The sequence below is a fragment of the Trachypithecus francoisi genome, unplaced genomic scaffold, assembly GCF_009764315.1.
Source record: "Trachypithecus francoisi isolate TF-2019V2 unplaced genomic scaffold, Tfra_2.0 Lachesis_group7, whole genome shotgun sequence".
NCBI lineage: Eukaryota > Metazoa > Chordata > Mammalia > Primates > Cercopithecidae > Trachypithecus > Trachypithecus francoisi.
In genome coordinates, this window is record NW_022681472.1 from 98999186 (window position 1) to 99023777 (window position 24592).

General features: G+C 60.2%; 2 protein-coding genes and 1 long non-coding RNA gene across 18 annotated transcripts; 1 reads left to right on the forward strand and 2 right to left on the reverse strand.

Annotated features, from left to right (window-relative positions):
• Positions 1–333: 333 nt before the first annotated feature.
• On the reverse strand, positions 334–13493 carry PUF60 (poly(U) binding splicing factor 60). Of its 10 annotated transcripts, none has more exons than XM_033202572.1 (12): positions 13386–13493; positions 8189–8275; positions 5786–5881; positions 5571–5660; positions 4637–4687; positions 2344–2505; positions 2164–2256; positions 1833–2046; positions 1563–1753; positions 1300–1435; positions 870–1105; positions 334–775 (listed from the first exon to the last, which is right to left on the reverse strand). In XM_033202572.1, exons 1-12 carry the CDS (start codon positions 13407–13409, stop codon positions 476–478), a joined length of 1680 nt encoding a protein of 559 aa, XP_033058463.1. In that variant the 5' UTR covers positions 13410–13493; the 3' UTR covers positions 334–475. The 10 variants fall into 10 exon arrangements, with proteins under 10 accessions (XP_033058463.1, XP_033058464.1, XP_033058469.1 ...); XM_033202573.1 differs by having other exon boundaries at positions 8189–8272; positions 13386–13466; XM_033202578.1 differs by lacking the exon at positions 13386–13493 and adding an exon at positions 13074–13126.
• On the forward strand, positions 13309–16797 carry LOC117078994. Its single transcript, XR_004435237.1, has 2 exons — positions 13309–13510; positions 13867–16797. It is a non-coding gene; the product is annotated as an uncharacterized LOC117078994 (long non-coding RNA).
• A 1950-nt stretch (positions 16798–18747) lies between these two features.
• NRBP2 (nuclear receptor binding protein 2) lies at positions 18748–24365 on the reverse strand. Of its 7 annotated transcripts, none has more exons than XR_004435231.1 (18): positions 23951–24225; positions 23346–23468; positions 23168–23269; positions 22975–23064; positions 22752–22792; positions 22557–22651; positions 22416–22439; positions 22263–22346; positions 22129–22184; positions 21746–21907; positions 20800–20932; positions 20584–20686; positions 20440–20490; positions 20231–20334; positions 19346–19399; positions 19186–19249; positions 19038–19093; positions 18804–18948 (listed from the first exon to the last, which is right to left on the reverse strand). XR_004435231.1 is itself a non-coding variant. In XM_033202568.1 (18 exons), exons 1-18 carry the CDS (start codon positions 24071–24073, stop codon positions 18880–18882), a joined length of 1500 nt encoding a protein of 499 aa, XP_033058459.1. In that variant the 5' UTR covers positions 24074–24225; the 3' UTR covers positions 18852–18879. The 7 variants fall into 7 exon arrangements, 6 of the variants coding, with proteins under 6 accessions (XP_033058454.1, XP_033058456.1, XP_033058459.1 ...); XM_033202568.1 differs by lacking the exon at positions 21746–21907 and adding an exon at positions 21936–22031 and having other exon boundaries at positions 18852–18948; positions 20231–20366; XM_033202565.1 differs by having other exon boundaries at positions 19186–19399; positions 20231–20366.
• Between the last annotated feature and the right edge of the window lie 227 nt (positions 24366–24592).

Below are 24592 nucleotides of genomic sequence, written 5' to 3' on the forward strand. Positions count from 1 at the left end.
CTCCCTCGCCTTGGACGACCGACTGTACGGCACAAAAGCACACTGACAGCGCGCGCTGTCCAGCGGGTCGCGGTGTCCCGGGGCCTGCCTATGTCAGCACCACCCTGCGGGGACGGCTGCGAGCCCGCGCCCGAGAACCCGGCGCCCCAGGCAGCCCCGCCCACCTAGCTGCCGCCACCCGCGGGGCGGAGCCCAGGGCTCACCCCACGGCGGGCCCCGCCTGCTTCCACGAAGCAGGTCCAGAGACCACCCCTACTCCGGCCTCCTCGCCCTAGACCCCCTAAGGACACACACCCAGGATGGGTGACAGGAGCGATGGCAGACACAGGGACGTTCAGGGCCAGCAGCATCCGCACCTTTATCCGCACTATAGGCCGGGCTGGGCACAGCGCGCCGGGCCCGGGGACACCACTGTATCACTATAAAACCCAGAGGAAACAAGGAACAAGTGCAAGTCCGGGGAGAGGGGCCAATGTCACGCAGAGAGGTCACTGTTATCAAAACGCTCCTGGTCGTACACTTCAGCCACCACCTTGCGGCCAGCAAACCAGCGCCCATTGAGGGCCTGGATGGCCTTATGAGTCTCGGAGGCCATGGAAAACTCCACAAAGATCTTGACAATGATTTCCGCATCTTCCTCCTCGCCTTGTTTCTCTTGGTAGATGATGACGCGGTTCACGGCCCCGAACTTGCCGCACTCCTCTGTCACCTCCCCTTCCAGGTCATCATCGATGTCCTTCGGGTCCACCATGTTGCGCAGAACCATCACTGTGGACTGTGGGGCCGGGGCAGGGGAGACAGCTGAGCGCTGTGGCCCCACCCCTACCTCCCCCCCTCTCCCCTGGCCACCACCCCACCCCTCTGCCTACCTCCTGTTTGCGGAGCAGCTTCTGCATCACCATGTGGCGGGCGCTGCTGCCCGAGATGCTCATGTGCTCCTGCTCACTCAGCATCTCTGGCCGCTCTGACTCGGGAAACAACTCTTCTTCTTCCTTCTCCTTCTTGGGCTCCAGGAGACCCAGCGTCGGAGGGCTGGCCAGGATGGGGTTCACCACTCCCACTGAGGGGATGGTGACCGGAATAGGAGGACGGGCTGGGGTCACACCTGCAGGAAAACCAACCAGGTCCATCAGTCACTCCCTACCACCCCCCTTCCCAGAAAGGCACAGAACTGACCAGCCATGGCCTGTCCTGGGCTCAGAGGGTTGTGCCCAGACCAACAGGGCCAGGCAGCTGAGGGCAGCGAGCCTAGAGATGCCAGGACAGGAGAGGAGAGGATCTGGTACCGCTTAGACTCACCTGTGATGACTCCAGGTGCCTGGGCAGCCATGACAGCCTGGGGCAAAGTCCCCAGGGGCTGGGCCAGGGTCAGTGCTGGGGACACCAGTCCAGGTGTGCCCAGGGTACCCAACACTGCTGCTCCGGCCACTGCTTCCTGCAACCCAAAAGGTCACCATGCTCAGTCCCTGGTCTGACTACTCAAGACCACCTTGAATCAGTCTCCAAGGAATCAGGGGCCGGCCCGCCCACCCTCAAGCTGACACAGATGTGTGGGCCCTCACCTGAGCTGTGATCTTGGCAGTGGCTGCAGCAGCTGCCACAGCAGCGGCAGGTGGGAGGCCTCCAGGCGTGGCCGGTGTGAGCAGGGGCATGGGCGGGGTGACGGCCTTACCCACCCGCAAGTACTGGCCACCGAGATCGAAGAGGTTCATGGAGGACACAGCATCTTGGGACGACTGGGCCTTCTCGTACTCTGTGGGCAGGAGGAGCAGTGAGCAGGGCCAGCCCCAGCCTCAGCTGGCCCCCATCCCGCCGCAGCCGCCCCAGCTCACCAATGAAGCCATAGCCCTTGTGCTTGCCAGTTGTGGGGTCCCGGGCCAGTGTGCAAGACTTGATCTTGCCAAAGGCCTCAAACACACTCTTAATGTCATCGTCTGAGAGGTCCTGGTGCACTGAGGCCACGTAGATGCGGTTGAAGGCCCGTGCCTCCTCAGCCAGCTGGTCTATGATGGGCTGGGCCTGCCCTATGTTGCTGGGTCTGCCCACCTGGGGAAGAGGCGGCGAGATGGAGAGACCTGTCAACCCAGGCCCGGCCACAAAAGGCTTCTATGGAGGGGCAGCCCTGCATGCCTGTGGGATCAAGGCCTTGGCTCCCTGCCTCACCTTGATGTTCCTGCCCCCCAGCATCACCGAGTTCATCTGCTCCAAGGCCAGCTGTGCAGCTTCAGGGACCTCATACTCCACGAAGGCAAAACCCTAGACACAAGGACACACCTGTCAGGATGTGCGAGCCCAGGGGTGGGGGCGAGCCCAAAGTGGCCAGGGCAGACCAAGCCTGCTGACCTTGTGCTTCATGGTGACAGAGTCCCAGGACATGTCGATGCTCTTGATGGGGCCAAAGGGGGCAAAAGCCTGGCGGATGGTGTCCTCCCCCAGCTCGTAGTAGATGGAGCCCACGTAGACACGGCACATGATGGCCAGCGCCCGCTGCCGCTGAGCCGCCATCTGCAGCAGGACAGAGGGGAGAGAACCGCTGGCTCGTCAGGGGCGGCAGGAGGCTGGGCAGCCCACTCCCCTCCTGGCCCACCCACTCAGCCCTGCTGTGGGGAGGGCTCCCCACATGGCAGGGAGGTGCGGGCTCCATCCCTGCAGTCAGGGTGAGGGGGTCGCAGGACCCCGCCACCCAAAGAAGGCAGGCCAGGCCCAGCGGCAGGACAGGACGCACCCCAGCCCGCCAAGGTCCCAGGCAGACTGTGGCAGCAAAGCCGACAGATGGTCAGGAGGCAGGGCTGCGCGCCCTCCCACCCAGACCACCCTCCAGTCTGGGGGCTGGGTATCCCAGGCTGGGCTGAGAGATCCTCCCACCGTCCCAGCCAAGGACCACGACAGAAGAGGGAAGGAGGAGCCATCCAAGCTGGAGGGACCCACTGGTTTGGTAGCCAGAAGAGAGGAGGTCAGAAGACAGGGCAGCCACTGCCCAGAAGAGACCCCAGGGGAGGAGCTGAGGAGCCAGATGGGGGCTCCCTGAAGAAAGAACGAGGAGCAGCTGCTCATGCGGGGCCAACTCCGGGAGGGGCTCATGCTGTGCCTTCCCAGTACCCTGCAACTCCTCACAAAGGAGCTGCCTGGAGCCTGTGCCCACAGCCGAGCGCGGGCCCAGGCGAGACCACTGGCCTGGCCCCCGGGGGCACCATGAGGTAGCAGAGACCCTAAGAGAAGCCTTCAGGCTCCTTGGAGCTGGTGAGGTGACAGGCCTAGCTGGTCCAGGGCCTTGGCTGTGAGCTTGGCTGTGATGCTGAGGGACCTCCCCACCCCCTCAGGGACGGGTTCTCGCCCCTGCCACCTCACAGGAGACATGCCAGGCAGGGGACTTCCAGAGCCACAGGCAGTGGGCCACAGGGAGACTGTGGGCCAGGACAGGCAAAGCAGGCAGCTGGAGCCAGGCCCTGCCCCTCTCCACACAAGGCTTTGTGGCCAGAGACCAGTTTCCCTCTTTAGACATCAGCTGGCCTAATGCAGGCTGAACCTCCCCAGCCCACGGAGAGGGGCCTGGGAGCATCGCTCCACATCAAGGGACTTCCCAAGGTGACAGTCTTCCTTCAAACTAGGCATTCCCTGAAAATGAGACTGTGTGCTCCTTCAACTGGGCCCCTAACAGACCTCAGGCTCCCCACTCAGAGCAAGGCCCCCCAAAGGTGGAATCACATCCCCTTCAGTCAGCAGGCTCCCCAGACACAAGACCAGGCTTGTCCCTCAGGTCATGTTCCCCCAAGACAGGGCTGTGTCTCCTTTTCAGTGTGGGGCCCCACCCCCAGGCAGGTCAAGAGCTCTCTCCCTGACCAGACCCCCAGCCCAGATTCCCATTCAGATGCTTCCCAGAGAGAACAAGGCGTGTGTTGCCCCATGGGAGCCACACACACAGGGATGCCCCCTCTGAATAGAGGCTCCCAGAGAAGGGGCCACATCTTCCCCTCAGGATCCCCGAGATGGGGCCTGGCCTCCTCCTGAGCCTGCCTCTGGGGGAAGGGAGGGGCGCCTCCTTCCCAGACTCCTTTGCCCACCACAGCGAAGGCCATAGCCACGGCCCCTGCCTCCTCCGCCCTGGCTGCATGGCCTCTGCCCCTTGCTGACAGCCAGGCACAAGGCGCTGCTTGCCCTTCCCTCGCTTGCTTGGGCCCCCCCACCCCCACCCCATCCATCCATCCTCCCTCCAGGGTCGGATGGGGCCATGAGTTAGGACCCCTCTCTCCTCAGGGGCCTGACCCCAACCCAAGAGCCAGGCAGCCTGGAGACTGACGGGGCTGGAGGCCGTAGGCGCACCCCGTGCGTGCAGGCGGCGTGGGCACAGACGGGCCTGGTGCCGGCAGCTACCCGCCCTGGCCGGCTGCCCTCCGCAGTTACCTGGCCGATTAGTTTTAAGGTGGGCCCTCAGAGCAGATGGAGGCCTCCCCAGGGGCGGTCCCGGGTGGGTGCCCACACCACTGGCCCCACCACGCCTGGCGCTCTGCTGCGCTCGTCCAGAGCTGGCGGGCAGGGCCGGCCAGGGGAGCAAGGTCCCCAGCACGTGGGCTGCACTGCCCCCCTCTAGCCCTGACTAAGGACATGAGCCCCGGAAGAAGTGAGCATTTCTATTGACCGATTGCAAAGGTGAGAGAGGATCTCCAAAGCCCATTGTCACTGCTGCCATCTGAAAGACAGTAAAGACAGAGTTCAGTCTGTTGGAGCCGAGCAGTCTCCCGCTCTCGTCAACACCTCACGCAGACAGCGGCAAGGCCCGGAGTCCCCGCCCTGCCAGGGAGGCCGCCTGCCTTCCCACACTGCCGGCCGCCAGCACCTGCCCAGGGGGGCCGCAGCGCCCCATGTGCCCCGCCCTGCAGCCTTGCAGCTGGGCCGGCCGGGGCAGAAAGGAAGGGAGGGAGGGAGGAAGGGAGGGAGGGAGGAGGGCAGTGGAGCGCAGTGTAGGGCCAGGACAACAACTGGCAGCGTGAATGTCTGAGGGCTGGGCGGGGGGCGTGAGGCTCGAGGCCCAGGAACCTGTCGGCCTCACACCGGCCTCTTCCCACGAAGGTATCGCAGCCTCCGGCCACAGGCCTAGAGCAGGGCCCCAGGGCAGGTGCCTCTAGACTGACCCCTCAGTCCTGGGGCTGAGCCCAGGTGGTCTGGACTCACTGCAGGGGTGAGGGCCTGAGCAGTCTTATCCAAGCCACGGGGGCAGGGAGGCCCACGCCCTGCATGCTGCCACCATCAGCTGTGCACAGCGGGGGCGGGAAGCACGGGGGAGACCAGAGGCCACAGTGTGAAGACCAGGAAGGGGAACAGGATAGAGCTACAGCCAAGCAGCCAAGAAAGGGGCTGCGGCGCTTTAGGAGCTCCAGCGAGCAACAGGTGGGAAAGGCTGGGCCACTCGTGCCTCAGAGAGGACCCCGGGGGTCCCGAGCATGAGTCTTTGAGAATCGGAGCACTGTGACAGCTTGCGGGGATGGCCGCAGGCACAGGAGGAGGAAGAGCGTGAAGAGGAGGAGATGGTGGTGGTGGTGGGGAGGGCGGTGGGGGCTCCGGCTGGGGCTCACCTGCAGGTTGGTAAGCTGCTGCTGCTGGTGCGCGATGGTCTGCTTCACCAGCACGCTCTTGATGCTCTGCTCCATGGCGTACTTCTTGGCCTGAGAGAGGTGGCAGTGAGGAGCACTGGGGGCCCGGCCCATGGGAGACAGGCCTGCCCCGCACCCTGCCCCTGCCCCCAGTTGACTGGCCCACACCTGCAGTGCCCTGGGAGGTCCGTGCTCACCTTCTGAAGGGCCTCCTGCTGCTCAGGCGTCAGGGGAGGCAGCCCCAGCTTGGCAGCTGTGCTCTGCCCGTTCTCCATCTTGATGGAGTCTGTGCCCTGGTAGGGGAGCAGGGGAATCTGTCAACAGCAAGCTCAAGTTCTCCTTCACACGGCCCCAGGAGTGCCACCCCACCTGTCTCCCAAACACTGCACATGGGCTCTGGCCCAGCCCCTTCCCAGAGAGACAGGGCCTTAGCACAGACTATCCCCTGCCTGGCCTGGACTCAGGCCTGCCCTTCTGACATTGCTGTCCCCAGCCCAGGCTGCTGTCTCCCCCAGGACCCATGGGGTAGAACAGACTGAGGCAAGAAGGTGCCCTGGAAGCCCTGGGCCTAACCGAGCAGTTGTGGGGCCCAGGCCACAGTGGCCTCCCCGGGTGCCACCAAGATAAACAGCTGGAGGCAGGAAAGGGGTCCAGCCCCTTGTTGTCAGTCTGACTCCAGAGCTGCTATCACATGCCCTGCAGGAGGGCCAGCCTCAGCTGTCCTCCAAGGCAGGAAGGCAGGAGAAAAGGGCCAGCGCTCTCTGGACATTCTGGGACTCCTTGCTCCCAGGCTCCTCCGGGATTCCTCACAGTCCCTGCCACAGACACAGGCTCAGCTTCCCTGGAGTTTCAAGGGACCACCCAAGGAGCAAATACAAGGGCCTCTCTCCCAACAGTGTTCTCCTGCGCCCCCCCCGGTCCCCGCAGGCACTGTGCACACCTCCCAGAGAACACAGGCCTCTCTCGGGCCACATGAGCCCTGCAGAGGGCTCCAGCTCACTCACAGACACTCTTGCATGGGCTGTGCCTGGCCCACTGGGAGAAGCCAGGAGTAGACCCACCAGCGCCCCAGCCAGGTGGGCCTGGGGACCAGGAGGCCCTCGGGCAATCACAGCCACTCCAGACCCAAGCTGATGCCAACCAGGACTATGTTTACATCCCTTCTGTCAAAATCCATCTCTAAGCTTTTTGCAGAGGGAAGAACGCACCTGCGTGAGCAGGCAGGCATGGCCAGCAGGCCCAGCAGAGTGTGGGGTGGGCAGACAGCATGCCTGTGCCTGTCCCCCAGCTCAGCAAGCACAAAGACCACTGGCCCACCAACTGGGCCCTCCCAGACTTCCAGATGCAGCCTTGAGGGGCAGCAGAGAAGAGAGAAGGGTCCCCGGCAAGGACAAAGCAAGGACAGAGGAACACGGGAGGCAGGAGGGACAGGCTGGCCCAAGCCCCAGGAACCCCTCCTGCCTGCCAAGTGCTGGGATGCTGGCCCAGGCTCAAAGGGCAAGAAGCCCTGGAGACCCTTCCCCAGGCAACTGGAGCCCCAGCCAGTCCCTGAAGGTCAAAGGCTGGCTGTGGGTGGCACCAGGTGCCCAGTCCGGCTCACACTAGACCTGTCCTTGCACCCTCACAGCTGGCCCCAAGCCCATTCCTCCTTAGTGGGAAAGAGGGCCCAAGAGCCAGAGGCTGGGACTGGAGAGACAGGCTGTCACCATGGTAATCAATGCCAATCCCCTCAACCCCCAGACATTTTTCAATCTCCTCTTTGTCTTGGTAAACAAAAGGCCCTTCTCCCACCAACCCGTGGTGGGCTGGGCGCCAGCCAAGGGCCAGGGAGCACCAGCCCCCACATCTCCCAGGATCCAGGCTGCATACCATGTCCCATTCCCACCCCTGAAGCGTGCCTGGGGGACCAAGAGGAGGGCCCAGCCCCAAGAGGCCACCCAGGCCACCTTGCTGAGGCCCCGCTGGAATGCTCTGGCGGCGGACACTACCATGGAGAAGCACAAAGAACCGACTACACAGCCACAGGCCCAGCCCCACCTCCGAGAGGACCCGCTCCCAAGGCTGGGCCATCGAACAGGCCAAGACCCACCCGCAACCACTCTGGAGCCTGGGGCCGAAAAAAGATGGGGAGGGCTGAGTACCAACCAGACCCGCGCTTTGATGTGCGCGTTGCTTCGTTGTTTTATTTAAAGTAAAACACAGAGGTCTGAAATGAAATCTGTATTTCTGGCTCCTAAAGCACTGCACATTCTAGAAACCTTGGCCCACCCTTCCTGCAAGATGCCTAAGAACGCATGAGCTCCAGGCCCCGGCATCCCCGCCCGGCCAGACTGTCAACAGGCCCTGCCTGGTGCTTGGAGCAGGGCAGATGCAGAGGGCAAAGGCTGGTTCAGTGGCTGGGTGGGGAGGGTGCACGACTGGCGCAGGGCAAGGGCCGTGGTCCTGCGGGCAGTTGTCTGCCCAGAGGCAGAGAAGGGTTCCCGAGGTTCCTCCCGCCCTGCCCCCAGCCAGCCCTCTCTGGGCCCAGGGACGCACAGGCGGGCAGGCGGGCGGGCGGGCAGGTGGGCGGGCCTGAGGGAGAGGATGCTTAAGGTCAGTACCTGTGGAGGTTTCCATTTGTCTCCCGCTGCCACCACTGCCGCCGCCGCTGCCGGCTCGGACCCCCCTCCTTGCTGGCCATTGACCTGCTGCAGGCAGGAAGGAGATGTTTTAACGGACAGGCACACCACCCCACCGCCCAGGCCTGCTCTCCTCCCGAGCTAAGGGCTGAGCTCCTCACAGATAAACAAGGGAGGCCGGGTAGGGATGCATTCCCGACACGACCCCCCAGCCCAAACTGCCCTTGCCTCACACCCGTCAGCACGCCCAGGGAGCTGGTCAGAAGCAGAGCGGAGCCTGGGCTGCGCCAGGGCTGCCAGCAAGTCCAAGCAGGGGCAGGGAGCAGGATAGAGAGCACTGTGCTCCTGCTCCAGGCAAAAGAAAGCCATCCTCTCCTGCCAGCAGGCTGGATGGTCAAAGGAACCGGCTGGGTGTCCCCCATGTCCTCCTGAGGCAGCAGGGGTGCCTTCCTGGCAACCTGTACACACCTTGGCCAGCCCACAACTCAGCCCCAGCCCCAGCGCCATCCACAGGCTCTGGCCAAGCCCAGGTCCCAGTTCTCTCCTGAAGACACTTTTAAGCAGCATGGTGGGCAGGGGTCTGGACACGCAGGCCTCCCTTCCCCGGCAACAGAACCATCCAGAGCAGTCTCCCAGGAGGACGGCCAAGAGCTTGGCCTCTGCACTGGGAAAAACCCACACCTAAAGGGGCACAGAAGGGAGTAGCAGCTCCACAATGGTCTTGAGGGATGGCAGGGCAAACGCTGGCCACGGGCAGGAGACGGGTAACACTGTGGGGGTCAGGAGATGGTGGAGGGTCTTGAGACCTACTCTACCTTCTCAGAGGATGCACAAGAAGAACCAAGGCAGCATGCAGTCAACCCGCTCCCAGCTCAAGGATAAGACCCACAGTATCTAAGGACAGAAGAGATCAGTGTGCCCACCCTTGGAGCCATGCGGGCAAAGCCAGAGGCTGGGCTGACCCACCAGAGCGTCCCAGGTCCTCCAGCCTCCAGAGGAGGGGCAGCAGCACAAGCCCAGCTGCACTGGGGAAGGTCAACCCAGCCTGTGCCGAGAACTAATCCCGACGCTGCCAGCACGGGTGTGCTCTAGCTGCCCAACTCAGCCCCACGCTGCCTAGACACTGTACCCCGGAAAGAGCGGCCCCTCCCACTGCATGTACAGTCAGAGGAGAGGCTGCCTCTTCTTTTTTTGAGACAGGGTCTGGCTCTGTCGCCTAGGCTGGAATGCAGTGGTGCAACCACAGCTCACTGCAACCTCCACCTCCTGGGACTACAGGCATGCACCACCACACGCGGCTAATTTTTGTATTTTTGGGAAAGATGGGGGTCTCCATGTTGCCCAAGCTGGTCTCAAACAATCCACCTATCTCAACCTCCAAAATGCTGGCACTACAGGCGTGGGCCACGGTGCCCAGCCAAGGCTGCCTCTCACTGCCCACAGCAAGAGATCACTTCAGGTCGTCTCCAGATACCCGTGAACAGGGTGAACTGAGGGGCGCTTTTGTAACTTCCTGTTCCCCCAAATCACTGCACTAACCAACAAGTAAACCACAACAGTGCTGACAGTGGGATGTGGCTCAGAAAAACTTTTTCTTGGGAAAAGCTGGCACACCGGTGCATTCTACACAGGACATCCCACGCCATTCCTGGCAGATGGAAGTTCCTAGCTGCATGGAGCTTAGGGTTCTGTGCTAACCAGACACTGGGAGAGCTTGGAGGAAAGTGGTATTTATAATCGCAGCTAGTCACGTACTGCCATCTTTAGGCGATGAAAATGGCGGCTTTATGGTCGGGATGTCCCCCAGCACCAGGCAGCAGTGCTCAGAGGAATGGGAAGCCCCTTTGAGGGGCGGTGCAGCAGAGGGGCTCTGAGGTGCCAACTGTGGGACCGCCTTTCCTCAGCCCAGAGCAACGAGGAGTATTTCCATCAGAAGACAAGAAGAGCAATGTAGGGGATGGACGTGGTGGCTCACACCTGTAACTCCAGCACTTTGGAGACCGATGTAGGAGGATCACTTGAGACCAGCCTGGGTAACATAGCAAGATGCCATCTCCATGAAAAAAAATTTTTTTAAAGTAATGTGTCCAGACACAGTGGCTCACGCCTGTAATCCCAACACTTTGGGAGGCCAAGGCAGATGGATTGCTTGAGGTCAGGAGTTGAAGATCAGCCTGGCCAACATGGTGAAACCCTATCTCTACTAAAAATACAAAAATTAGCTAGGCATGGTGGCGGGCGCCTGTAATCCCAGCTACTGGGGAGGCTGAGGTGCTACCATGAATTGCCTGAACCCAGGAGGCGGAGGTTGCAGTGAGCCAGGATCACCCCACTGCACTCCAGCCTGGGTGATAAAGCGAAACTCCGTCTCAAAAAGTCATGTGGAGCGAATGACCGAAAGTCCCAAGGTCCCAAGGCTTCAGGCTCCTCAGCTGGGAAGGGGGACGGCCTGTCTCCTAGGGCTACTGTGAAGATTTAGTGAAACCCCGGCACCCCCCATCCCTCTGCCTAACCCCACAACCTGCAGTCCCTGCACACGAAAAGCAGCAAAGCAAGCCACAGGTTCCAGCAATCGTCAGTATTGTTAACATCTAGCGTCAGATACCCAGGGCAGAGCTGGCTGCAGGACACTGCTTTCTATCTGTCAGTTCCTTTCACACAATGAACACTGCTTCCTGCGTGCCCAGGCTCCACACTGAGCACTGCACAGGCAGCAGAAACAACACAAGAGAGAAAGATGTCTCTCTCAGGAGCCTGGTGTCAACTGCCAGCAAAGAATGCCAAAATCAAAGATGACTTCTGTGTGTACTAAAAAAGCACAGGTTAGGAAAGAAGTGGCTATGAGGTGTGCCAGGCCACGGCATCCAGGGGGCCTCTCTAGGAGGTGACATTGCAGGCTGGGACCTCCAGAAGAAAGAAACTGGAACCCCAAGGGTGATGACCCCAAATGAAAGCCGTTCGGGCTGTCAGTGAAGAGAAGAATGGAGCCACGTGTCAAAGTGAAAAGATGCATCCAGGCCGGGCGCAGTGGCTCAAGCCTGTAATCCCAGCACTTTGGGAGGCCGAGACGGGCGGATCACGAGGTCAGGAGATCGAGACCATCCTGGCTAACACGGTGAAACCCCGTCTCTACCAAAAAATACAAAAATCTAGCCGGGCGAGGTGGCGAGCGCCTGTAGTCCCAGCTACTCGGGAGGATGAGGCAGGAGAATGGCGGGAACCCGGGAGGCGGAGCTTGCAGTGAGCTGAGATCCGGCCACTGCACTCCAGTCCCGGCGGCAGAGCGAGACTCCGTCTCAAAAAAAAAAAAAAAGAAAAGAAAAGATGCATCCAGAAGACCTACCCTTGCTGCGAAGAGGCAGCCGGCCTCATTCTGCAGCCACCAGGCAGAAGGCGTGCCCATGGGAGGGGAGGCCTTCTGCATCTTCTGGCTTCCTTCCCCACCAAGCCACTGTCTACTCAGTTCAGCTGCTCCATTCAACCTCCCCTAAGAGCCGAAGCAGCATGAGACAGAGGGCAGGCTCTCATCACTGTGCCCAACCAGGATGGTGGGGAACAGATAACCCTTGTAGAAGCCTTTCCATCCCAGTGATTAAAAGAGGACTGGGTTAGACCGCGGGCTACAGCTCATTCCTGGAGCCTAATGCAATGAAAAAGCACGTGTTAACCCAACAGAATTTGGATGGCAACAAACACCCCAGCTGAGAACCCGCTCATCGCGTCAGTTATGACCCACGTCCAACTCAACAATGATGCCAACTATCTGGCACCATGCCACAGCAGACCTGAGCCCCCATTTAACCCTCATGAGCACAGGGCGCTGTTCTGCGGGTGCTTGGGGAGTGAGGCATCCATTCTCCTCCTCCACCTTCCCAAGTGTCCAGTCCTTGTCTCTGAGCCTCCTCCTCCTTCACCATCAACTCTCTGCTGCCTGGAGACAGTCACCAGGTTCTTAACCCTTACTTCCTTTCCCTCTGGAGTGCCCCTCAAAGATCACTTACTTCTGTGGCTTCAAGAGAAAGGACATGATGGAGAAAGTGGAGTTAGCCAGCCCTGTGAATCGCACACTGGACTGCCCTCGCAAGCTAGGGATCTTGTGCAAACGCCTCTCTCCCCTAGTATGGGGCCTGGCAACGGCAGTCTATGGACACTCCCTGGTCCTGTCAGTCCAGCCTTCAGCCACTTGCCCAAGTTGTCTTCTCAAACAGACCTTATCCCATCCCGCTGGATGTGGGCTGGGGGGAGGGTGGCAAGTAATAAATGGGTAAACTGTGGCTAAGAAAGGTCCAAAATGGGATTAAGTCCTATAAGCTAAGTGGTGAGGAGGAAAGACCAGACTTCATCGCGCATGTGTTGTGTGCATGGATGTTCTCCCCCTACGTTAATAACGCCTGCCCTGTCCGGGGAGGTGGGCACTGAGCAGAGCAGGGGGCGACTCACTCCTCTGGATGCCCACGCAGTTCCCTCGGGCGCCCAGCAAATGGTACCCTGGGTGGGAACTTACTTCTGGTGGGCACCAGACCTCCGACTGCCTGTCTGGTTCCCCATTGTGTCCCCAAATCCTCCCACAGAGCGATTTCTCAAAAACCGTAGGATGAAAAAGCACGTCCTTCTTTCCCAAGTGGAGACAAGAGAATGGAGATAACCAGATCTCTCTACAGCACCAGAGAACGAATTCACAGCTGCAGGCGTAGTGAGCCAAGGCCACCCCAAGCTCTGAGCTGCAGACCCCTTTCTACAGATCCCGTCCCCTTCTGATCCTATCAACCCGAAGGCCCACGCGTCATCCCCAGGAACCCGCTTCCGTCGTAACCACGGCGCACATCCCCGTCGGCAGAGGGAGGACGACGACCCTCGCCTGCCGGACCTAGCGGGTAGGAACGCGACCCCGCTAAGCTCGCTCGCCCGGGCCCCATGCGGCGCCCGGGCCACAAGCAGCGCCCGGGCCCCCGCCCCGCCCCGCCGGAAGCTGGGGTCCGCAGACCGGAAGCTGAGGCCGCGAGCCGGCCGCCCGCGCGCACCCGCCCCGCCCCCGCCTCACGCGACCCGGGGACACAAGGGAGTCCGCGCGGGAACTGGGAAGACCGTCGCGTTCTTAGGAGGCACTCCGCGCCCAGGCTGGGCCGACGACCCGGCGCCGCAAACTGAGGGCCGCCCGCGTCACGGGGGGCTCACTTACGAGAGCTATGGTCGCCGTCGCCATCTTGCGTCCGTCGCGGCCGCCGCGCGCACCACCCACTCCTGCTCCTTCCGCGGTCTCGCGCGATCTGGGCGCCGGCGCACGGAACTCTCGCGAGGAAGGAGGTAAGAACGCGCTTCCGGGGCGGGGAGGGACGGTTAACGCCCGCGGGAGGGGCGACGGAAGGGGCGTGCCCTTGACCGGGCGAGGGGCGGGGTCCGTGCAACTTGGGCGTCCGGGGGCGCGCGCCAGGGTACTCCAGGCGGGCGTATCTCGCCGCGTGGCCGACGCGGGAGCGCGTGGTGCCCCTCGCCGCCCCTCGCTCTTGCGGCCACTACTATGCTTCTCTTCCCTGCCTTTTTTTTGGAGAAAACGCCGTCGCGGGCGTCGTCCAGAGGCTCTCCTCCGGGAGGCCGGGGGAAAGAGCGGGACCCTCCTGGACTGGAGGAGTCTCGGGTGATGAAAGGCCCGTGTGTTTCAGGCTCACGTCGTGAGATGCTTCGTCCCCGCGTCGCGACATCCTTGGGGACGGGAAGCCTCGTTCAGTTGGCAGCCTTTTCTCCTTCCAGGGAACCGATGACCGTAGGTTGGCTGACATCAGTCGCTAGGCCCTCAGGCCACAGGCCCCCTTAGTACCTGAACTGGCTTTCATGGCCCAAAGTGTTTATCAGTACTGCTGGGAAAGCTGCCCGTCCTGGACATTTGCCATCTGCTGCACCCAGTCCCGAGACCCCAGCTCAGTCATCTGAAGAAGCCACATCTGTAAGCTCAGGCACCTTCAGTGCTTGAGGCCACAAGGCATCCCTGGCAGGCCTCCTTTCAACCCTGGGAACGTTAGAATGGAATCCAGACACCTCTACTTAAATAGGGCAACATATTCCCCGCCTCCCTCCTGAAACCCTCTGAAATTATAGGAAAGGGGTTGTATAAAGACAAACCCTGCAAGGGCAAAGGGCTGGGATATTGTAGAGCTGGACGAAGACGGACAGCGAGAGCTACTCCAGCCCACCCGGCTATGGAGGCCGGTGTCTGAGGATCGTGGATGAAAACACAGCTACAGAAAGGGTACCCCAGACCTCTGTCCGTACCCACCGGGGCTGGCAGGCAGTGCAGTGGCTGAGACGTGAACTCGGAGAGGAGCTCTGAGGCCCTGCTCAAGCAAGGCTCTGAAAGCCTGGGAGTAAGTGAGACTCCGGGTCCTTCCCTTACCTCCACCCCTGGGCTGGGTCTGACCACCTACATGCCATCAGCCTCCTCAGAGAGGAGGGCTCCTTTCTGCAGTAGCTCCCAGCTCAAAAGAAAAGACTGGCAGGGCAGCTGGGGGCAGAGGGTTGCCCAGTAGAATGGCCCAGCCAGATCCCTGGCCTTGAAGCTCACCAGGCCCTAAGCCCCAGCCACTAAAAGCATCTCATTCTTAAAAGCAACTGGACAGCCCAGGATCACCAGACACCTGAGAAAGAAGAAAAGGGACTCAGAAGAAACAGACACAGTAAAGGAAGCCAAAGAAAAATGAAAACTAAAATGCCATTCTCAGAGATATTAGAGGTATTACAGGCAATAAAAAGGAACTGGGGGCTATAGAGAAAGAACACTCGGGATGAGAACGAGCTCTTAGAAATAAAACATGAGGAGAAAGTGAGCAATTCAATAGGCTTTTTAAGATGAAGTCTTCCAGAATGTATAATGACAGAACCAGATAGCTGGAAAACAGAATAGCAGTAACACAGGTGGGTGCTCTTAGGGCCAGCCTGGCACACAAGGCCTCCACGATGGAGGGGGTGGATGGGTGGTGGGGGGCTGGTCCGCCACCACCACCAGGGGAAGCCACAGGCACCACTCTCTGGGAACAGCTTCCCTTGACAATAACGTGCACGCAGGGTGCATGGTGCCCAGCACTGTTCTTACACACATTCACTCATGGGATCCTCACAACCCTGTGCTATGCAATGGGTACAGCTGTTACCCATTTTTACTGATGGGCAACACCACAAGGCAGGAGCAGCAGTAGAACGGCTCCAGAGCCTGTGTTCTTTCCACCACCATGACTGCATCTCAAAAGAGAAGTCCAGGTCAGGCACAGTGGCTCATACCTGCCTTTCCAGCACTCCAGGAGGCTGAGGCAGGAGGATCACTTGGACCCAGGGGTTCAAGACCAGCTTGGGCAATATAGCGAGGCCACATCTCTACAAAAAATAATTTTAAAAAACCAGCTGGGCATGGTGGCCCAGGCCTGTAGTCCTAGCTAGTAGGGAGGCTAAGGTGGGGGCATTGCTGGAGCCCAGAAGGTGGAGGTTGCAGTGCCCTGTCATCATACCACTGCACCCCAGCCTGGGTGACGGAGCCAAATCCTGTCTCAAAAAACAAAAACAAAAAATAAAAACCCAAAAAACAGAAACCCAACATCTAAATAAATTGTCCAGAAAATAAGGAAATGAGAGAAATCAACAAAGAGATAAATCACGAAAATTTCCTAGAGCCAGTCATGTTTCCTGAACAATGGGTGAAAGGGAAGTTGTATATCAAGACACATCATTCAAAATTGCCAAAGTAATGGGGCAAAGAAGAAAACAGAAGAGATCATAGGTAAAGAGTCAGAATTCAGAAAGGCACAAGAGTTCTCAGAACTAGAGAAAATGACATGACACCCTCAAAATCCTGGGAATAAATGATTTTCAACCAAGCCAAGCTTTTTGTAACTAGTCACACTGTCAAGCATATGTGAGGTTAGCATAAAGACAAACAGGTAAAGACTCCACAACTTCCTATGCACCCTCTCAGGAAACTTGGAGGATGGTCCTTCTCAAACAGAGCAAATGAAGGAAAAGGAAAGCATTGCAGGACACTGGTGAAGAGTTAACCCATGCTGACAGCTGGACCATAAGTCCAAGAACAAGTAACCTGGGCAGGGGCCTTGCACAGTGGGGACTCCAGAAGAAACTGAGCAGTCAGTTATGTGATGAGTCCTAAGCTGTGAGAGGATGCTCATGCTTTTGCAGGAAAGTCTAAAGATGAATCGATGACAAACACATATAGAAAACCAGGCAAACAAAAAATAGGCAATTATTAACTCCAGGGAAAACAAAAAGTTGTGTAAGAAATGCCATCCTAGAACACCCTGTTCTCTCCTGTGACGTGTGGTAATGAAGCTGTAATAACACCCATGCAGCTGTGATGCCCGTCACACTAGAACGATGCTGCATCAGGAGATTGAGGCAGGTGACCACCCTCCTGCCAGAGGATGCTGGCTGGGGACACCTAATGTGAGACAACTAATAAACAGAACTAAAAGCTCATGATTTTGAAAAACATGGATTTCAAATGCCTGAAGAAACAGTTAAGAGAGTTGAATTTGGAGAGGATCAGAGTAGGAGCCTGCATTTATTATTTATTATTGGCCTCAAAACAAAAAAAACCCCATTCTACTTTAAAAACAATACACATAAAATTCTGAAAAGATAAAAGGAAGAATTCAACAGAGACATGATTAAGTGCAGCAATGGTAGTATTGATGCTTTTAAGTTCAGTTTAATCAGTAGTACAATGTTATGTGTTTGCCACTAAAACCATTTAGGACCGTGCGTAATCAGACAGTTTCACATGAGGGTTTCCATCTAGGATATGGAGATTATTTTAGATTGCTAATTTTGAGTTGGAAGGTGTGAGAATTAGAATAATTTTGTAAATCGTATTGCAATACTTAAGATAACTGAGATTCACTATTTTGCACATTTAATTTATTTGATATGCGTTAGTAAGTCTTGCTTTGGTTTTTGGCTTTTGGTTGGGGTGCTGTGGTCAGCAGAATGCCACCCTTCCCCAACAAAAGAGTTTCCTTCCTGAATCCCTGGAACCAGTGAATGTTAGTTTACATGGCAAAATGTGTCCTGCAGATGTGTTTAATATTAAAATCCTTGAGGAAGGAGATTATCCTGTATTATCTGGCTGGGCCCAACCTAATCTCATGAGTCCTTAGGGACAACCTTTCCTGTCTGCAGAGAACCAGAGAAATGTTTCGTGATACAGACTGAACCTGCTAGCTTTGAAGATGGAGGAGGAGGCCAAGAGCCAAGGAATGTAGGCAGCCTCTACAAGCTAGAAGTGGCCTTAGTTTACAGCCAGCAAGAAAGTGGGGACCTTGGCCCTGCCACTGAAAGGATGTGGATTCCGCCAGCAGCCTGAAGAAGCAGGAGACAGAGTCTCCCCTAGAACCTCCAGGAAGGAAGGCAGCCTGCCAGCCTTGATTCTAGTCCAGTGAGACCTGTAGTCAGACTTCCAGCCTACAGAACTGCAATAAATTTGTGTTGTTCTAAGCCACTAAGTTTGTGGTAAATTTTACAGCAGCAGTATAGAACTAATACAGTGGTGTGCCTTCCTGGTTTGACATTTGAAATGCTTTTAAAAAGGCATGATTGTGCTAAATTTATACATACAATTTAAAATGTTTAAGGCCATTTCACTAAGTTTGGAATTGGAGGAGAGGCAAGCCAAGAATCAAAGAGGCCAGGAAGGCAGGGGTAGAATCCATGGGGGCATAGAAACCTGTAAGACTGAGCCAGGAGTGCAGTGGGAGAGAGGCAGGGAGCCAGGAGCTGACATCCTCAGAGGCCCAGGGAGCAGCTGCCCCAGGGAGGAGGTGCCCCAGGGAGGAGCTGCCCCAGGGAGGAGGTGCCCCAGGGAGGAGGTGCCCCAGGGAGGAGGTGCGGGAGGTAACACGGAGAGGGTGCGAATCTGAGGAGCGAGGGAATGTGGGGCCCTGACCTCTCCAGGCCAGGGAATGCAGGAGAGAAAAAGCCCGTTCGGGGGGCTGCAGTGGCCAGAGGAGATCTGTAGAGGGGCTGCAGGTTCTGGTCTCGGGGTGGGTAAAGGGCCAAAGAGGTGGCTCCAGGACAGAGCTGTGTGGGACCAGGGGCTTTGCTGATGACAGCCTCAACTCCAGACCTCTCTGTGGTCTGTTTCTCCTGCCAGGTCCCTGTTGTGCCCAGTGCCATGCCTGACACCTGCTGGTGTATCACCTCTGGCTTGCTGTGCAGGCTCCTTGTGTGGGTCTATGGTGCCAGCCAGGGATGGCTGCTCTCCCAGACCCCATGGAGCAGTTCCCTGGGCAGAGGTCTGTCCAGGGCTGACCCTCACCCCCAAGCCCCAGAGCTGGGGCTCCCTGCAGGGCAGCCTCCTGCATGCTGAGCAGGCAGTGGCCCTGGCCAGGCAGCCTGGGTAGGAACTCAGGGTGGAGAATGGAGGATATGGGAAGGAGTCCTGGGGGCAGCCCTGAACCTAAGGACCCGGGAGGCCTAACGGCTCCCCCACACCCACCCCCCAACCCCGCGGCGCCCGAGGCAGGGTCAGCCCCACTCTCAGGAGGCGGGGGTTTCTTCACTAGCAGGGCCTTTGTGCTCCCAGGCACACGGAGGAGAGCAGCCCCGCGATGCTGGGGTCTCCCCCACATGGCCTGCCTGGGCAGCACCCCAGCATGGTCCCCAGGGGCTGGGGTACTGGGTCAGGCCTGGGCCCCACGGTACTTCAGGAAGGTGCTCTCCAGGAAAGCGGCCAGCTTCATCCGGTCGTCCTGTGGAACGAGGGAGGCATGGGGGACGGAGGGGCACGGCCTGCCCCGCTTGCCCCCTCCGCCAGGCCACGCTGCACCGCCCAGCGCACCTCATGGAGGAAGCCGTAGTGCACAAGCTCCGAGGCGAGGTCCTGAGGGCTGTCCGCTGCGGCAACGGTGTAAGGCAAGGCATGAGGCCGCTGAGCCACCCGCTGCCCGGGGTCACCGCCCGCCGCCCAGGTCCCTTGCCCAGCCTACTTGGGAGCAGGTCGTAGGTCAGCTGCCGGTGCAGCCGGTCCTCCAGCACCAGAAGCAGAGTGAGCTGGGGAGGCGGCGGGGCGTGGTCGGCTGGAGGTTTGGGGGTCTGCCATGCTCCCGCCTTCCCCACAGCAGCGCTGCCCTCCCAGGCCCCGCTCACATGCCAGCGCGCCTTGTCCTCACTCCTCTCCAGGTTGCACTGCATCTGGATGACCTGCAGCGGGGGAAGGCCGGGACTCACAGACCCAGCAGCGAGACCACATGCCACGGCCCCAGAGGGGCCAGGAAGGGACAGCGGAGATTGGAAAGGGGGGAATCTCTAAGAGGAGCCCATCTCACTGCTAGTGGCCTGGTGAGCTAAGGAAAGCTTCGAGAAGAGTCGACATTAGGTGCTGGGTACTGAAGGCTGAATAGGAGCTTTCACCGCTGAGAGAACAACTTGAACAAAGAGGGAACTTGAGCACGGGGAAAGGGAGGTTGGGTGAGACGGGACTGCACCGAAGTGCAATGTGCCTGCAGGACCAGGCCTCCCAGCGCCTGGGCATCAGCTGAGGACTCCCATGATCTCTGCGGGCAGCCAGGAGCAGGCAGTTTGCCTGTTAGGACATAAATTCTGGCTGCACTGCACCAAGAGAGGCCACTGGCCAGGAGGCAGCGCTGCAAGAAAAGTCTGGGGAGACACCAGGACATAGATGTCTGGGAATCAGCACAAGCTGGGGGATGGGAGGGTGGGGGGTGGGGGGAAGAGTGCTGGCAGGGTGGAAGAGCCTGGGCGAGTTCTGGAGGCAGGATGCTGGGAGTAGGTTCAGGCCAGGCAGCAGGATGCAGGGGAAGGATCTGAGGGGACAGGGAGCCTCCCGGAAAAGGAGAGTGTCCAGCCTGTCCTACAACCCCCATCATCCCCACAGGGGTCAGCCGGGATCTGGTCTCTGGCAGCCAGGAGGAGAGCTGGGCTGTGGGGACGCAGGCCCTGGGAGAAGGAACCTCGTATCAGGCTGCTAGAAGGTCTGAGGGATGGCACTGAGCAGCAAGAGAGGGGACTCACCTTTCTGGTCTCAGAGTCAAAGGGCTCTGGCGTCGGGGTCTTGGCCTTTTGGACCTCCTCCGGGGGTGGGGCTAGCACACGGGGCAGCCCCAGGGGCCGAGTGGCTGCAAAGTTCATCAGTGGGTAGATCCCATTCCTGGAGACACACCGGGGTGGCTGGGGGCTCAGGCCTGACAGCTGCTGGCCCCCACCCTTCCATCAGTTCTTACCTGACATCCTCCAGGAATTTGTCCAGCTCCATGAAGGAGACTTCCGAGTACCTGGCGTGGAGGTGGGAGGCACGTGAGGGGCTGGCCAGGGGCGCGGGGAGGGGAGGCGTGGGGAGGGGAGGTTTCTGGGTGCTGACTGCTCACCGCCACTGCAGCGGAGGCCTGCGGGGCCGGGGAAGCTCCGCCAAGACCGCGTGCAGGTCCATGGCCTTGGTCTTCTCCTCCACTACATTCTCAGGCATGAGGTCTGCAGCCACAGGAGCATCAGGGCGGTGTGCTCAGGCCGTGGGTCCTGCAGGGCCCCTTCCACATCCCAACCTCAGCCTCCCCGGCCACCCCCTGGGCTGGCCTGCTGCTCACACTGGTGCTGGATAAAGCAGTGGGCTGCTAGGAGCTTCAGCGAGTGCACCTCGAAGAGCACGCGGTGGAAGAGGAGGCTATGGGCAGAGGGCCGGTGGGCAGGGTCCCGGGCCAGGCAGCAAAGGATGAACTCCTGGGGCATGGGGAGGAGAGGCTGGTGGTGTGCAGGGCTCTCTGCTCTGGCCCCACAGTTTGAGGAGAGGTGGTCCCTGAGTTCTCCACATCCCTCCTCCTCAGGGACATACAGGACATGCAGGGATGCCCGTAGGGAGGAGTCCTGGCAGCAGCCAGGCCAGGACCTGGCCCTTTGGGCTTGAGGACAGCTGGGTTCTGGGATTGGAGCACCATGCTCTGCTTCCCTCAACCTCCCAAAAATCATGGGGAGTAGGAGCCATGATCTTTAAGTCACACCTGCAAGCCGTAGTCTTTTTTTTTTTTTTTTGAGAGGGAGTCTCGCTCTGTCTCCCAGGCTGGAGTGCAGTGGCATGATCTCGGCTCACTGCAGGCTCTGCCTCTCGCTACCCATGGTCTTTTGATCGGCTCATCTCAGGCCCAACACTGGAGATGACCTTGCTGGTTCCCCACTCTGTCCACATCCATGCCCAGCCCGGCTCCAGCTCCCTACCAGCCCCATCCAGGCACCCCCATTTCCTGAGGCCATGGAGTTAAGTCTGGACTCCGAGCAGAGGGGCCTATGGATGCAGCTTCCATCCCATACCTCTTTTTGCCTGCTTGGCACCCACCATGTCCCCCCACAAGCTGGAGCCTCATCACCTCCTAGAAGCTTGAAGTCAAGGACTTGGAGTGAAGCAGACCCAGGTGCAGATGTTGGCTCCACCACTTACTCTAAAGCCTCAGGCAAAGGACTCATCTCCTCTGAGCCTCAGTTTCTTTATCTATAAAACGGGCATGGTGATAGCAGCCACAGAGGGAGAGTCTCTCTTGCCTTCTTGTCCTTAGAATGTGCTGACCCCTTAGGGACTTCAGGCCTGGAACCAGTATGTGCTTCCACTGAGGTCCTCTTTGTGGGGGTGCAGCCAGCTGGTATACCCCTCAGCTGCACAAACTGTGATGCTCTCCCAGGCCTGCCTGGAACACAGTGAGCCAGCTGGGGAGGGGCAGGGCAAGCTGCTTACCCGCATGTTGGGGTCACTCAGTGAGTGCCTGGCGCGAGCAATGGCCTCCTCTGTGACCCGGGTGTCCCCGTTGGCCTGGATCTCCAGCACAGCCATCTGGGGCACAGAGCCAGGGGAAAGGACCACACAGGTGAGCCAGGCAGGGCACAGCTAGGAGGAGGGCAGAGCACAAGGTGGAGGGCGGGGGCAGTACCTCCAGCGCACACATCCCAAAGGAGAAGATGTCCACAGCGGTCCCATCGGCCACCTCTGAACGGGAGAGAACACAGGACGGATAGGAGAGAAGCACAGGGCAGGCACCGGGCGCCCAGACCCAGCGCCACTCACCGCCGTACTCTGGGGGGAAGAAGTGCAGGTTCCGAAGTTCCTCTCGCTCAGCACGGATGGGGCTTCGGAGATCATGCGGCAGCGCTGTGGAGGGCGCAAAGGCTGAGCGGGCGGGACCTCTCCAAGACCCCATCCCCCAGAGTCCGCACTTACCATTGGAGAAGATTCGGTGCCACACTGCCGAGGGGTGGGAGAAAGAGCGGAGTTAGCTGCTGGGGCATCAGAACTCCTCTGCCCTTGGCTGCAGGCACCTTCCCCTGCCCCGTCCCCCGCCCAGCCCTGCCCCGCCAGCACCGGAGCCGATCTTGATGAGACCGTTGTGCTGAATGAAGATGGTGTCGCTGGTCAGGTTCCCGTGAATGATAGGGGGGCTGCAGGCGTGCAGGAAGCTGCAGAGGTTGGGGAGGGGAGAGTAGGAGGAGCCGGTCAGGAGGCTCTGGAGAGGCGGGGGCTCAGCGGCGCAGCGCCCGGGCCAGCCCAGGCCCTCACCTGAGCGCGGACAGGATCTGCGTGCACCAGCGCTTCCAGGCCTGGCGGCGGACGCACGACTCCGTCGGGTGGGCGCAGGAGAGGCGGCTAGGCCTGCGGAGCCCGCCCCGCATCCTCGCCCAGTCCCTGTCCGAGGCCACTGGGCACCCCCTCACCATCCCAGTCCCCGAGGCTGCCCCAACCCAGTCCTGTCCCCGTGGCTGCCCCAGCCCGCTCCCCATACCCGGGCGTTCATGGCCTTGTGGTTCTTCTTGGTTTTTTTGAGGAATTGCTTGAGGCTGCCTGATGACACGTACTCTGTGATGAAGATGACCTGCAGGGTGCGAGCTCAGGATTTCCACCAGCTGCGGGTTCGTCCCCATGCCCACCCCACCTGGCTGTGGCCTCTGCCTGCCCGGGGCCTCGCTCATAATCACCCTCGCGCAGGCCTCGGAGGTATCCAGCCAATACTTGTGCAACTTCACGATGTTGGGGTGGTCCACCAGCACCAGCTGCTCAAACACAGTCTGGATCTTCTCCTGGGGAGGGAGGGTGGTCTCTGGGTGGTCAGCAGGTGGTCACCCAGGCAGGATAAGGAGGGGGCAGCGGCCTCACCTCGTGCGCCGCGAAGGCCTTCCTGTCTCTGAAGTGGAGCTCATTCCACACCACCTCTACCCCCTCCTCCGTGTCCATGGCTAGGAAGGTGCTCTGAAGCCCTGGCATGTTCCCCTGGTTTACCTGGGGAGTGAATAAGGGGGTATGTGTGCCCTGGTGTGTGTCAGGTTGCGGGTGAGGGTTTGGTCCCTGTCCATACCTTTCCAGTGGGCCCAAGCGTGGACTGTAGGCCCTGAGCCACTCTGCGGGAAGGTGGGGGCTTGGAGGGTAGCTGCCCCCAGGAGCCAAGGGCTCCTATCCAAGGGCTGGGCTAAGGGGATTTGGAGCCGGTTTCAAGGGGTCGAGGGGGATCCCCAGGAACCTAGCGGCTGAGTCCAGAGGCATGGGGAGGTGGTCCTAGGAGGAGACTGGCCCTCAGGGAATCCCAGGGCGGGCGCCAGGCCAAAGGGGTCCAGGGGTGGCTGCGCTGGCCGCGAGGGACCGTGGAGAGGCTTCCAGGCGCGGCGCGCCGCGCTCTCCCAGCTCCCCCACGCCCCGCGCAGCCTCCAGGCCCCTCCGGCTCTGGGAGGGCGTTGTCACCCCGTGCCCCCGACCCCCGCGCCCACCTCCTCCCGCCGCTTTTGCCAGCGACCACAGGGGCTCTCCTCCAGGATGTCGCTCTCGTCCTCGCTCTCGTCCTCCCGCTCCCGCTCCCGGGCCAGCCTCGGCGCCGGTTCCGGGGCCGCCATGGTTCGGCCGGCCCAGGCCACCGCCCTCCGCGCGATCCGCCGCCGGAGCAGCCTCTCCCGGCCCGCCCTGGCCCCGCGCCCAGCAGCCCAGCCTAGATACGCCGCCGCCGCCGCCGCCGCCGCCGCCGCCGCGAGCCCCAGCCCCGGCTCTGGGAATTGGGAGGGGTGGGTGCGCGGCGGGCGGGTGGAGGACGGGGGTGGAGCCGGCGCACCGTTCCCGAGCCGCGTGTGCCTGCCCGAGCTAGAGCAGCGCTTCCCAGCGAGCTGCCGAACCCCAGCCGCGCCCAGGCCCCGCCCCTCCGGAGGCCCCGCCCCACGAAGCCCCGCCCCAGGCCCTGTCCCCTCCTCGTCCTCCAAGCCTCCTCCGCGAAGCGCTGCCCCACCCCCGCGAAGCCCCGCCCCTTTTTGGTCCCCACCCCCGCCCGTTCCCAAGGTCCTCCGCGAGGCCCCGCCCCAGGCCCCGCCTCACCTCCTCGAAGCTCCGCCCCGCGCAGGGGAACCGCCCCCAAATCCCCGCCC